The following is a 14,743-nucleotide window of genomic DNA, read 5'->3' on the forward strand; positions in this document are numbered from 1 at the left end:
GTGACAAATGTCCATCTTTGCTTGGGTGCTGCAGCCTGCTCATGCAGGCTAATAGTATGCATCAGTAACTAAAGCACTAACTTTAACTTTAATCTTTCCACATGTAATTTGTGACTCAGTGGTACTTTTGTAGAATTGCTCTAAAGTATATTTACCACTTTCTTATTAGGAAACTTGTAAAATTTTTAAATAACCCAGACCATATGACCTTTATTTAAATTATTTCCTTAGCAGTATATGTTGGGGGGGAAAACAAGGTATCACATTAATGCCATGTGCTTTTTTTTTTTTTTTTAGGAACTGCATCTAGCCCACTCTTTATAACTCAGGATCCAGTTGAAGATTCAGTCTTTAATGATGCTTCTCCCAAGAAAACAGTTGAAAAAGGGCAGAAGAGACAAAAGCTCTTTTCAGAGAGGAGCTGCAGTTTTAGCACTGAAAGCAGAGCAGGTATGCTGCTGAAGAAAGGCAGTTTGGACTTGAGCTCTAGTGAAATAGCGATAATGATGGGAGCAGATGCCAAGATCCTCACAGCAGCTTTATCTGGGGCCAAAACTTCACCCCCTCACACTAGTAAATCCAGTAGCTTTGGCAGTATGGGTGACCAGCAGGTCTCTGGGCTGAGTGGCACCAAGACTTATGTGAGCGAAGGTGCTGGGGAACTAGAGCATAAGTCGTCTTCAGTGCTGGACAAACCTAAGGAAGGGCAAGAGCACCTTGAAAATGGAGGTGAGGACAGTGCAGCCAAAGCAGAGAACATTCATGCCAAACTTCTGGATGGTGATCAGCCCCCAAACCAGAAAACAGATGCCAGAGATGCAGTGACTAAAAGGAATAGCTTTTATGGAGTGATTAAGCCTGTTGAAAGGGAAGATGTTGAAGTGGGCTTGGACCCTTTATCTTTACTGGCTACTGAGAGTATAGAACCAAAACCCCTAGAGCTTGAAGAAAAGATTGTGTCACCAGTTGTAGCACGTAATCTGGCAGATGAAATAGAAAGCTATATGAATCTAAAGAGCCCCCTGGGTAGCAAGTCTTCCAGCATGGAGCTCCACAAGCAAGAGAACGGAGAGGCAACAACCTCTAGTACACTTGATCGCTCCCAAGAGAGGAGATCAAGCCTACCTTCAGATTCTGTCCCACCAGCCCCAGAGAAGAGTGAAAATCGGAAAAGTCCATTAGTTTCCAGATCTAAAACCTTTACAGGGCGACCAAAGCAACAAACCCATTCACGAGTCCAAAAGGAGAGGCCTTCATCATTATCGGTGTTGGGTCGCTCTTCACAGCATGGCTCATTGGGGTCTGTGGTAACAAGTTTATCCAATCTGAAGCTGGACAATATACTCTCTGGACCGAAAATAGATGTTCTGAAGTCTGGAGTGAAACAAGCAGTTAATGTAGCCAATAGGATGTGGGGTGCTGTAACCTCACAATATAACTACTCGGATGATGAGGCAAGTAGATTTTAGTTTGATATTTCCTGTGCAGAAGGGGGCATTGCTATTCAAGATATTTGACTATTTAAGGAGCCTTATTTTTCATAATCTGTTTATTCAATTTTTATTTTTTGTTGAGTCAAGCATAATTTTTTGTCTTTTTTTAAGTGTTCTTAAGATAAAACTATGGCCTGTCATCCTCAGCAATTGTTTTATTTAAGAAACTGTGAGCAAAAATCACTTTGAAGTGGTCATCATTTATCAAAATACTGTATGAAACCAGATCAAGACTTGTTACATTATTATATGACACTATATGTGATTTTTTTTCCCCAAGGGCTTTTGTAGTGAAGATAAGTTGAATTCCAGAGTTTAAAGAAGCTAAATTGGTTGGAGATTGGGGATTTAAAAACAGAAAGTTGCTAGAGGACATCCAGGCAGTATGATTAAACAGCATCCTTCAGGAATTTGGGGAGAGGACACTAAACTAATTCAAGGGGAGGCACTAGAACTCGATCCAAAGGGGAGGCATGATTTTTTTTTAATCTATTCTCTCTCCTTCCCCTACGTCCCAATGGCATGTTATGACCTTATATCTGTAAATTAAATATATTCCCCTCTTGAAAAGACTCTTGATCCAATTTGCCTCTCTAGCTGCTGTCTCTCTTTCTCCTAAGTTTTCTCTCCAAATTCCTGGAGCATATTATTTACTCATGCTGCCTGGATTCCCTCTCTTCCAGTTTTTAATCCCCACCACCTGGCTTCTGTTCTTTTCACTCTACTTGAAACTGCCCTAACCAAGGTCACTGTTAATGTCCTTTTAACTAAATCCAAAATACACAGCCTTTTCCTTAGGTCTGCTCTACACTGGGAGTCGGGGGGGATTGATCTAAGTTGCTCAACTTAAGCTACGTGAATAACATAGCTGAAGTGGACATACTTAGATCTACTCACTGTGGTGAGTCGACAGCTGACACTCCCCTGTCGACTCCGCCCTCACCTCTCACTCTGGTGGAGTACCTGAGTCAACAGGAGAGTGCTCAGCGGTTGATTTATCGCATCTAGACTAGACGCAATAAATTGACCCCTGTTGGATTGATCGCTGCCTGTCGATCCTGCAGATAATGTAGACAAGCCCTTAGTCATCTTGATCTGTCTGATGCCTATGAAAATTATCACTTATTCCTTTTCTTTCCTTCCTCGCTTGGCTTCCATGACTGAGTTTTCCTGGCTGTCTTTCTACCTTGCTGATTTTTCCTTCAGTGTTTCCTTCATCATTTCATCTCCCATCCTATTTTGGCATCCCTCAGGCATTCTGCTCAGTCCCCATCTCTCTTTGTATCTCAGCAACCTCCCCTGTGCCGAGAATTCTACATGTTTCTCCACTATCAAGTCTTGCATCTTAATTAGCTGCTTCTCTGTCCTGTCCGTCTGGGATGTCACATACAAACTCTGGCTGTTCAAACCTGAGCTGCTTCTTCTTTCTTTTTCATCCCTGTCCTTTGTCACCCTTCTCTGCTGTTTAACAACTACACTGTCCCCCTTGTCTCTCAGGATCACAACTTCTAGGTCATCTTTCTGACTCTTCCCTATATCCAGTATCCAAAACTGTAACTTACTTTTTTTTGGTCTTTCTGCCATTCTCCTCTGTCCCCTTCCAGTCTATCCAAAATGCAATTGCTCAAATAATCATCTTCTCCTACCATTTTAACTGTTGTAACTCCACTCTTTAGATTCCCTTTTATTTCCTTTTACCAGAAACTCAGTTTGTCCTTACTTCCAAGGCCCTACCAACTCTTGCCCTCTGTCTGTGCTCTCCTTTCCTTCAACTACCGTTCCTTTTTTTTTCTCCTGCTTTTGCTCTTAGTACTCCCCATTTGTTGTCTCCGCACCTTGGACTTTGCACTTGTTTTTCTCACTGATCCCTGCACCTGGAAACAATCAATGTTCTGTTTTGTCAAGAATATTCTCCTTCAAATCCTTTCTTAAAACTCTCTTCTGTCTGCTCTCCTTACCACCAGTAGTCTGCAGCGTGCTTTCTTCCATGTACTCTTGGCCAATGTGTTTTCTTGCCTGTATGACTTGCCTCAGTTGTACTGTATGGTCAGGGGATGAGACTTGATCTGTTTTGTAAAGAGTGTAAACCTATAAGGCTGAATTACTTTTAATAATGATTAAATGGCAAAGAAATACAGTACATGTAGTTCTGAAAATATTGGGGAAAAAAATGTGAAGTTCCTTCTTTTTGAATTAAAGGAAGAAACCCATCGACCAGACTTCACCTTTCCTGCTGGTTTTGAAGATCGTATTTTAGGAGACAGTCTGTTACCAAAACCAGGAATCCCTGGGTTGGTAACCAGTGAACTCACACAAAGCACTACCAGTCTTGGCAGCAGCAACAGTAGCGGAGATGTAGGAAAACAGCACTACGCAACAGGTTTGAATTTTTCCTTCCTAATTCACTATTTTTGGAACATAATGAAGAGGAGAAGCTGTTGTGCATCAGTACAAGAGTGAAATGGCTCAATGCAATGGGTTCAGTAGCACTATCAAACGAGAATTTATCTGCAAATGTGAGTTGATGCACTTTGGAAAGACAAATAGCCTTCTCCTGTAAGTACGACATAGTGAATACATCTTTGTTATGTAGAACAAAATATGTTCATAGTGCTTTGTACTAGATGGTCAGCTATAAAAGGATTTCCTGAGTCTGGAGAGCCAGGAAGATATTACATCTTTTCTTTTTTGTCTAATTCTTATAGCTACGCTAAACCTACTTATTCATGTAAAATCAGCTTTCTATACATGAGTATGCCCAGAATATTAATATTAAAAAATGAGCAGCCAGATTTTCCAAAGAGCTCTCATTTAGCCATCTAAATGATGTGGCCAGATCTTCAAAAGTGTTCAGCACCATTTTGAATAATAGGAGCTGCTGGGTGCTGAGTTGTTGTGAAGATCTGAAGTGGTTAGTGGGTATATCTAAGTATGTACATTGTTGGTGTCGTCTTCTCCATTCTAAAACTGAATGAACCTTAATATCCCCAGTGACTAGGATTACAAACCACTCTGGCCCAGGACAGGAAGGGGCTAATGGTTTGTCCTGGATATTGGGCCTTAAATTAGCCCCATCCTGCAACATCTACTAGAAATGTTAAGTCTGGAGGGAGGGCCTTCCACGTATTGCTCATCAGAAGGGAACATTATATAAGGGAGAAGAGTCAGGTTTGGAGAGCAGCTACCCTAACCAGGGGAACACACACATGCCTAGAGGGAGATGGGTTGCAGACCTAAGGATTGCAGCCTGCAGATGAGGGACTTCCTTGGAAAGGAAAGGCTCCGTCACGACTGCCTGCTGTGAGTGGCAGAAGTTGACCGGGACTCTGAACAAATGGGACTAATGGGGTTTTCCTCTCTGGAACTGATCCCAGCCTATCCTCCACTTGGGCAGCAGGATTTTGAGGGTTTTGCTAGGGTTGTTTTCTTTATTCAAACCCCCCCCCCCGCCCCAGAAAAAGGTTGACCCCCCAACCCTTAATATCACCCACAGGCTTATCCTAGTTTTTGGCTCAGCCATGGCCAGTGAGCACCTGTTGTGACACTTGCACCCGTAGCTTGGTGTTTCTTCTCATTGGTTTCCTTTTCTTGTTCTTTGTGTGGCTATATCAATATTCAAGAGATGTAGGCATTGTACAATAATACATGGACAATTCTTCTTGCTCTTCAATTTCCTTTCTCTTTGGTTAAATCTGTTAGACGCATCATTCCTATCACTTTTACTTTTCCCCCAATTTTCTTGTGCCAATATATCATGTATTTATTAATGATGCACAAATACTACTTGGAAATGCTGATGGCAAATACAGGACTCTATTGTAATGTTTACATAACAATATTACTGCTATAAACTTACTCATACAGAACCTTGGAATGAATTCTTCTATAGTGTTGGCAATGTCACTTTTTTTCCTGTATTAGTGAAACTTTCCATTTGAAGAAAAATAAACTTCATTTACTTTGGATAAAGAATCTAACTACTCCTATACAGGTGAGGTTTCATTCCCAAGAAGTATGAAAGGTCTGGATTCTGAGAAGTCAGAACATGGATCCTCCCACAATACCAGTTTGTCCAGCATCTTCCAGAACTGTGCAATGGAGGTAAAATGATGTCTCAGTTTTGATTTTAAAAAATATTTTGGTATGAAGAAACACACTCAATACATGGGCTGCTTATATTCTCATGATGCAAAATGCCCTTTCATTCTGTTAACTTCATTTGGAGGAGTTCAACACCTTTCAGGGTCAAATCCTACAATAATTTAAATACAAATGAATTTAAATAAACAGAGGGGGGGAACAACTAAGTTCCCTCAGAATCATTCTTCTTTGATAACTACTCCTTACTAAGGCCATGTCTACACTTATGCTGCTGTGATAGATGCAGCGGGGGTCGATTTAGCAGGTCTGATGAAGACGCGCTAAATTGACAGCAGAGTGCTCTCCGGTTGACAACTCCAGTTCTCCATGGAAACGAGAAGAGTAAGGTAAGTCGAAGGGAGAGTGTCTCCTATTGATGCAGCATGGTGTAGACACCGCGGTAAGTCGACCTATGCTATGTTGACTCCAGTTACGTTATTCACGTAGCTGGAGTAGTGTAACTTAGGTAAACTTACTGAGGTAGTGTAGACAAGGTCTAATGGGAAACTGAATTAGTGTGCTGCCTTCAGCATCTCCCATCGCTGCCTACTGGTGCATTTTTACCTTTTGTTTGATGTCTACATGACTAACAGAAACAGCTTTGCCTCATGATAGCAGTTCCTGCAACTCTTTCAGTTCAGATATCTAGGACCCAAACAGTCTCTCTTTTAAACAGTATCGGGGGTAGCCGTGTTAGTCTGTATCCACAAAAACAACAAGGAGTCCGGTGGCACCTTAAAGACTAACAGATTTATTTGGGCTTTATAAGCTTTTGTGGGTAAAAAACCCACTTCTTCACATGGTGCCACCAGATTCCTTGTTCTTTTAAACAGCTGTTTGATCTCCTGGAGCAGGGGTGGCCAACCTGCACCTGAAGAGGAGCCAGAATTTACCACTGTGCATTGCCAAAGAGCCACAGTAACACATCAGCAGCCTCCTCCCCTCCATCAGCTCCCCTCCCGCCCCCAGTGTCTCCCACCCACCAGCAGCACCACCGCTCAGCACCTAATCCTCTATCCCTGCGCCTCCCGCCTGCTGCGATCAGTTGTTTATGGTGTGCAGGAGGCTGGAGGGGGTCGGGGGAGGAGAAGCAAGGGTGCAGCAGACTCGGGAAGGGGCGGGGGCCTTGGGGGAAGGAGTGGAGTGGGGCGTGGGCCTGGGGCAGAGACAGGGATTGAGCAATGAGACCCTGTAGCATATTGGAAAGTTGGCGCCTGTAGCTCCAGCCCCGGAGTTGACGCCTATGCAAGGAGCTGCATATTAACCTCTGAAGAGCCCCACATGTGGCTCTGGAGCCACAGGTTGGCCACCCCTGTGCTGGAGGATTGAGGAGCCGAACTGTTGAAAAGTAAAGGATAGTAAAAGAAAATCCTTACTATAGACTTTGAAGCGCAACCTATTGTGTTCAAAGAATGAAACTCCAAGAAAATGGGAGTCATAGAAAATAGACTTGAAAAGACTTGATGTTATATAGTCTATCCCCCCTGACAGTGCAAAATTATTTCCCTACACCATGTTCTCCTCCAGTACTTGGTGTGGTCCAGTTTTAAAAGAATCAAGTCCTGGAACTTCCACCAGTGAAAACTTGCTTCAACCAACCAAGGAAAAAATAGCAAACATATCTGTGTCTCACATTACTATCTGAATGTATCCCAGATCATCCCTGATCACAGCTAGAACTACAAAACTTAATATTGGCATCAAGCTATGTTTCAACATCATTTACCAACTCCATGTGTGGAATTTGTTTTATATATAATTCTGCAGTATTGTATCTCGTTATAGATGAGGTAAAAGGAGTAAGTATGTGCATTTGAACTCCTTCCTGCCTTGTGATAGAGATTGAGAAAAGCTGCAGATTTTGTCAGTGTTCCTCCACACATCCATGTTTTCAGTGTGTGAAGTTTTTACAAAGTGTCCTTATTTGTAAAGACCTAGTAAAAACAGAAATGTACAGATTTATAATAAACACTTTAGAGGCATTTTGTCAGTGTTAATGTTTCTATGCTTCATGTACATTGAATGTATCAAAGTAGCATGTAATTGCTAAATAAGAGCTGTTCTTATTTATTTAGCACTTACATAGTGCTTTTAATAGATCTCAAATCACATGACAAAATGGATTAATGTTGTTCCCATTTTATAGATAGCCTTTTTGTGGATTGCTGTCTAACCAAGTGGCCTTTAGCATAGCAAGTAAGTGGCAGGGCTGAGAATAGAACCCAGATCTTCAGACTGTCCTCTTCTCATATCTGCTGGGCCACTGTGTGCGCTACACCTCTAAAACTGTAAAACAGGCTAATAATCATTCTCTGTTGTAGGTCTTGATGTCAAGCTGTTCTCAGTGCAGAGTTTGCGGCGCATTGGTTTATGATGAAGAAATTATGGCTGGATGGGCTGCAGATGACTCTAACTTGAACACCACATGTCCATTTTGTAAAAGCACCTTCTTACCTCTTCTTAATGTGGAGTTTAAAGACTTGCGTGGATCTGCGAGGTTAGTGGGTTTGCCAGGAGCTTTACCTTTCCCACTTTACACAACTTCAGAATTTCTGTTGTGTTATAAAATTATTCATATTCAGACGTTAAGGCTCTTTAGGGGAGGGAACAAAACAAAGACACTTACTACCATATACAGCTGGGGCACGTCACTAGCAGTTTCCCTGTTTGTACAATCATGATTGGGATAAAGCATACTAAAAATATCGTAAACCATTGAAGATTATAGTAACTGCAGCTAGAAAAGACTGAACTCTCAGGTTCGTCATTTACACTTGCCAAACGTCTCATTTTCTTGAGTGTGTGCCCCATAACTGTTACCATTTGGAAGGCAGAATATCTGTTTTTGTTTTGCTTTTTTAAATCAAGACTAATGTATGTACAGCTTTTTAAACTAGATTTTCAAAAAGGCTTTATATATGGAACACTTTGTAAACTTCAACAAGCAAGGTTTTTCCCTCCAAGACTGGTTTAGCAAGAGTCATGTTATTGCAGGATATCAGTTTCAAATTGGGCTAATTAACAGGACCATGAGACCCATAGCCCAGAGCGCATTTTTATGTACAGCCTTTCCAACAACTTTGTATTCTGCTGCATTGAACTGAATGGTGAAGACAGATGACAAAAATCTCACAATCTGAACATAATTTTAAAATGATCTCACACAGCACATGTCATTAGTGGTATGAACTAGCTATAAGCTACCCATTCCTTATGACTTAAATAAGCCTGGGAAAGCCAAAGTATCTATAAGCTTATACATAGAAGATCACTAGGAAAACAAGATAATGTTTATGTTGCATCCTTAATTATACGTGGTCTTGATGTAGCAAATCTCTTTATTGTGAAATAACAAAATAATGTTTTAAGTGGTTACTTTAAAAAAAAAAAAAAAAAAGTCCACTTTGGTGTGGGTATCTCTGCAAATGTCAGAGTAGGGTAGCATGTGGACTAACTTCACATGTTTGGTGTTCTCTCTATATTTGTAGTAATGATAGAGGGATGTCAGTGGCATTCTGAAGCTCAGTGCAAGTCTTACTGTTGTGATTTTGAGGGGATTTTATGTACAGTTCTTTTTTCTTTTGTATGTTTGTAATTGTAAATATTTGGAAAATCAACTTTTTAAAAACATACATAAACTTATGCGTTTAATGCCTTTTTTTCCCCTTTTCTCTTGGTCATGTCATTGTTTAGCTTTTTTCTGAAACAAAGTACATCTGGAGATAGTTTACATAGTGGAAACATTCCATTAACCATGGATCTTCTGGAGCAGAAACCTGTATCCAGTCCTGCTGTTGCTGATTTGATCAGTTTTTCAGATCACCCAAAGCCCAACCAGACCATAGCTGAAGAAAGCAGCTCTGCAACTGAGCAAAGGTAGAGAGGAGAAAGGAGAAAACTGTTCTTAGTTTCTAAACAAAATACTTTGTGATGGTATCATTAGAAATTACTAGCACTTTCAATATTGTCTCTCTCTTGTTGAAAAGTGAAAATTTAACATATTATTGTCCCACTGTATATGAAACGCTAGTGTGCCAAATATGATATAGAAAAGTCATTCTTACTATTATCATTGGTTGGTCTTCCCTCACTTTTTGCACTTTATAAGAATAATTGTTAGCAAATTGCTTTAAGTTCATCTCTATGAATTAATGCCTTAGAAGCAGTCTGCCTATAGAACTGCAGTTGAATCTGATAATTCAGTTATACATGAACTTGGAGCAATTTCCTATGAAATTTAACATGTATTTTTAAAGTTATTTTAAGCGTGCACTTTTCCAGTATGTGAATTAATACAGTTTATTATATTATGGAAATAATCAATTTGTTCGGAATCATCTCTTTAAGGTAAGAGGTTTTGCTTAACATAAGCAGTTCTGTATTATGCAATATTAACACTATCGTAGAAAAGCTATCACTCTTGTGGCAGTTTGTGAAGAAGCATGAGGGCAGTAGCCCTGTGTTGTGTGGAAGAGGTGTAGAACTGGTTTTAAAAAAAAAAAAAAGGCAATTTTTTTTATATGTGGGGGCTTTTGTTAATTGAATTTTCAACAAAATTTTTATCTAACTCAAATTTAATGAAAACTTTAAAATTTTACGTTTGGAAAATTTGAGTAGCACCAATTATGCCCTTGTGAGTGAGACTCTTAAGGTGTGAACATGACCTATTTTTTTATTGTGTAATATTAGTTAATCTTATGCTCAGAGATTTAAACTGGTTTATCATTTTACATTAATGCCTCTTAACTCTATCACAAATGTCTCAGTGGAGCCAAACAAATAATTTGGAACTAAAATTTTATCCCATGAATTTAGCCCCTCTCCTGCTGCAAAATATCCGGAAGAAGACTGATTTTTTTAAAAAAATCAATTTGTTCTGAAGTAACTGAATTTTTAAGATTTTTCAACTGCGTGCAGTGCATTGATTCCAAATAGTTCTGAGAGTAGTCATCGTGTGCTGTTTGCGGTACGAGCTGCATTGGTTCGTTATGACTGGTCAGATGAGTCACACAGTATTGCTTCAGTTCCCTGATGGCAAGAGTGGGGGAGCACTTCTAGCTTGAAATTAAAATTAAGGATTTTTGCAAACATTTATGCATGCCGTTTATAAACCTGCTTTCTGTGAACATTTATGCATAAAATTCAATTACTTGACAGTTCAGAGAAAGAAAGCAAATGCAAGGAAAGTTGAGGTAAAATGTGAGCATGACCAAAATAAATTAACCTTAAATAGTAAGTATGTATTGATAGAAAATACCTTGCAGTTCTTGTCCAGCTCTGTTTCTAAGCAAGGTGGCTGCACTAGAGTAATAGGCAGCATAAGGGCAGGTTTTAGTTAAAAACTTTCAAGTGCTTTTCATAGTTGATACAGAAATGTTCTTTTAAAATGTGACTTTTTTTTTTTATATTGTGCTGAATTTTTCTGTGGAATAGTGTTGTGCCAACCCAATGACTGAGGCTTTCCTTTCCATAGAAAACTACATGGGACACCTATGGGAGAATCTTTCTCTGGTTACTGTCAGTCAATAGGTGTTGCTAGGTAGCAGTATGTTAACATGTTCACTTCTGAAACCCAAATAGTGATGTGCCAGAAGAACAGAGTGAAGGCCCCAGGGCTCTGAAGAAGTCTGTTATCAATTCATCAAAACGAGGAGCATCTTTGACTCGGAGCCATAGTGTCGGAGGCCCTCTGCAAAATATTGATCTCGCACACAGACCATCTCATGGCATTTCAACAGTTAGTCTTCCAAATAGCTTGCAAGAAGTTGTGGTAAGTTGCAAATAAGATGTTTGATGTGAAGTGAATCTAACCCAATGCTAATAAATTGCTGCCTGAACAACATCCTGAGAGCTCTATTGCTGCTTGCCATTCTTGAGCACTACCAGGCTCAAATGTATATCGACCCTTTCCGTAAGAGTAAAGTATTTTCTTCTAAGGGCTTGGCTACACTTGCAAGTTAGAATGCATTAAAGCGCCCCAGGTGCCCTAACTCATGACTCATCCACGCTGGTGAAGCACTTAGAGCACTGGACTCTGTAGCTGGAGCGCTCCTGGTAATCCACCTCCAGGAGAAGCATAACGCTTGCTGCGCCTTGGCTGAAATGCCCCAGCGTCAGTGTGAATGAGGTGTTGCATTACTGCGCTGTGATCAGCCTCCGGAAATATTCCATAATCCCCTTGAGTCAGTTGGCCACTCTTGCCATTGTTTTGGAATCGGCTGCAGGAATGCGGATACGCCCTTTCAAAGTTCTGTTTCTGACAGCCTGCTGCTTATCTGCTCTGGGACAAAGCAACCAGTATTGTGGAATGTTGCTTGCTGTGAGTGTGAGAGAGAGAGAGGCGGAGGGGTGGGGGGTCTGCTTCTGTCTGAACTTACAAGACAGCATGCTGACACACTCAGTCCCCCAAAAACCCACCCTCTGCCCCCACATAGATATAACACACTCCCTGTCACACTCCACCCCTGCACCCTATTTGAAGAGCACGTTGCAGTCACTTGCATGCTGGGAGAGCTACCACAATGCACTGCTCTGTGTGGCCTTGCAAGAGCTGTTAATATGGCTGTGCCAGTGCACTTGAATCTGACGATGTGGACACACTGCAGCGCTTTCCCTACTGCGCTCTCCGAGGGCTAGTTTAACTCTCAGCGCTCTAAATCAGCAAGTATAACCATGTCCTTAGTATGTCTAGATATCTTAGGTCTTTCCATGCTTCAGTTGCTCTGACATGGTTGAAGGATTGACTTTCCTGTATACATTTTAAGTAGTGCTTCTTGATTTGAAATTCTTACTCTGGAAGTACAAACTTTTCCTTAACCTTTCTAAAGGGATCAGAAATTTATAAACAAGTGACCAGTATTCTGGAATGGACCATCTAATAATAAAAATAGCACATTATTCCAAGAGGTGTATGCAAGTCATTCCCTTCACTTACCGCCTGTCCTCCCCACCAAAAAATGGTTCAGATGGTTTTTCTTGTGGGGAGAGAAGGGGGTGGGGGAACAGAGTTCATTACAGTAGGTACTTCCATGTTAAACAAGGATGTGTCTCCTTCTAATGGACTTAGAGTGGCTGCTGGTCAATGGTGAAGTTTGTTTGCCATTTAAGCTGCTTCCTGATGGACTTACGTTATAATGTGTTGCAACACAGGTTTTTAATCTTCTGTAGATCGATTATTTTAACGAGCTCTGCTTTTGTGAAGAAAGAGCAGGAAAAGTTCAGAAATCAAAACCGACAGCCCCGGTATATCAGTAGTGCATTCGTTACTTCCAAAGACTTAGAAATGTTAGTTCTGCAGCAGTGCAAGTTAAGATTGCTATGGGAAATTATCCCCAAAAGTATTTCAAAAGTAACAATTGCTGCTCTTCTTTCAGGATCCTTTACGGAAAAGGCCCAGTCCGCTCCCTCTGTCTGTACCCTACTTGAGCCCTCTGGTGCTACGTAAAGAGCTTGAATCCTTGTTAGAGAATGAGGGGGAACAAGTGATTCACACATCCACATTTATCAACCAACATCCCATCATTTTCTGGAACCTAGTTTGGTATTTCAGGCGCTTGGATCTACCTAGCAACTTGCCAGGACTCATTCTGACATCAGAACACTGTAATGATGGGGTGCAGGTAGGTGCCTTAACAGTAATTGGTCATGCACAAACATTGCAGCATATTGAATTATTTTTGTTTATAGAAAATGTCAGAAAAAGCTTGCTTGACAATAGTTTAAAAAAATCTAGATTTTTTTAATACCAAATTGTGTGTTTCTATTTCTAATATTGGTAATAAGATTCCTTTTACATGAGCTATCTTGAATGATGATAATGAGTGAAAAGAGCACTTGGCTGCTGGTCAAACTGTTCTCTAGCCATGGAATCTGATGGGTTTCTCTTTTTCTCCCCCCCCCGCCCACTTTTGGGGTGCTGCCTGGAAGTGGGGTACCACTGAGCCTGCCTGACCCACCAGCCTGAGCTCCTTTTACACTGTATTGCTGAGGCAAGGCAAGCCCTCCCTCAGGTTTCAGACTGCACTTAACCAACATACAGGTAGGGACACACCCAGATGCAGCTATTCATACAGATGCTGAGATCAACTCTGCATGGGAAAGCTTAGCTAAGGAACTGCCCAGTACTCAAGTGCACACCCCCCTCTGGAGTGTAAACCCAAAATTGTACTGTCTTGCACTGCACAGAGAACTGTACAGCATAAGCTCATGAAATTCACCCCTCCCTCAATGTGGAGAGGGATATATGCAGCTTTCTGCCCCAAGTTATGATTTTCATACACTGGGTTTTAGACCAAACAAAACAAGTTTATTAACTACAAAAAATAGATTTTAAGTGATCGTGAGATTTAGCAAACGGATCAAAGCAGATTACCTAGCAAATGAAACAAACACGCAATCTAAGTTTAATATACTAAAGAAACTGGTTATAAGTAGCAAATTCTCACCCTAAATGTTGTGGTAGGCAGATTGCGGAGATTCTTGAAGGCAAGCTGTATTTGCTTACAGCTTAAATCTCCAGATATTCTTTTCATAGGCCTGACAACCCTCTTGCCTGGGATCAGTCCTTCTCCCCTAGTCCAGTCTTTCCGTTCTCATGTGTTTCCAGGAGTCCCTTTTCTTGGGTGGGGAGTCAATGAATAATGAACCACAATGCTGATACTACCCTGCCTTAAATAGTTTTTGCATATGATAGGACTCCTTTGTCTCCCAGTGTGATTCCTACCCCCGATCAGTGGAAAAACACTGGTATCATCATGGAGTCCAGTATCAGGTGACTTTGTCACGTGTCCCTGCAGCCATAACTCAAAGGCTGTTTGCAGCGTCCCCAGGAAGGCTTTCCAGGAAGATGGGAGATAAGCATCTTCAAAGACCTGTTGTTTTTCCTAGTGGCCTTTCCCAGCTGGCTATCCAGACCGATTGCATTCTGTCTAGTGGGCATTTCCCAGGTGTAAACACATTTGTAATAGATGCATAGACAATATTTTTAACTTCAGATACAAAAATGATGCATGCATACAAATAGGATAATCATATTCAGTAAATCATAACCTTTCCAATAATCTCTTACATGACCAATCTTGCATAAAAGGCATCTTAGTTATGCCATAATC

General features: G+C 40.9%; 1 protein-coding gene across 3 annotated transcripts in view; it reads left to right on the forward strand.

Moving 5' to 3' along the window:
- The window catches only part of DENND4C (DENN domain containing 4C), a 115,549-nt gene that overhangs the window by 89,142 nt on the left and 11,664 nt on the right, over positions 1 to 14,743 (forward strand). For all 3 annotated transcript variants that reach the window (XM_038401203.2, XM_038401206.2, XM_038401204.2), the window contains 7 exons: positions 298 to 1,454; positions 3,693 to 3,873; positions 5,485 to 5,594; positions 7,955 to 8,130; positions 9,327 to 9,509; positions 11,214 to 11,403; positions 13,007 to 13,252. In XM_038401203.2, coding sequence (XP_038257131.1) covers positions 298 to 1,454; positions 3,693 to 3,873; positions 5,485 to 5,594; positions 7,955 to 8,130; positions 9,327 to 9,509; positions 11,214 to 11,403; positions 13,007 to 13,252 — 2,243 coding nt within the window. The remainder of the gene's footprint in view (positions 1 to 297; positions 1,455 to 3,692; positions 3,874 to 5,484; positions 5,595 to 7,954; positions 8,131 to 9,326; positions 9,510 to 11,213; positions 11,404 to 13,006; positions 13,253 to 14,743) is intronic.

Source organism: Dermochelys coriacea, chromosome 5 (assembly GCF_009764565.3).
Source record: "Dermochelys coriacea isolate rDerCor1 chromosome 5, rDerCor1.pri.v4, whole genome shotgun sequence".
NCBI classification, from domain to species: domain Eukaryota; kingdom Metazoa; phylum Chordata; order Testudines; family Dermochelyidae; genus Dermochelys; species Dermochelys coriacea.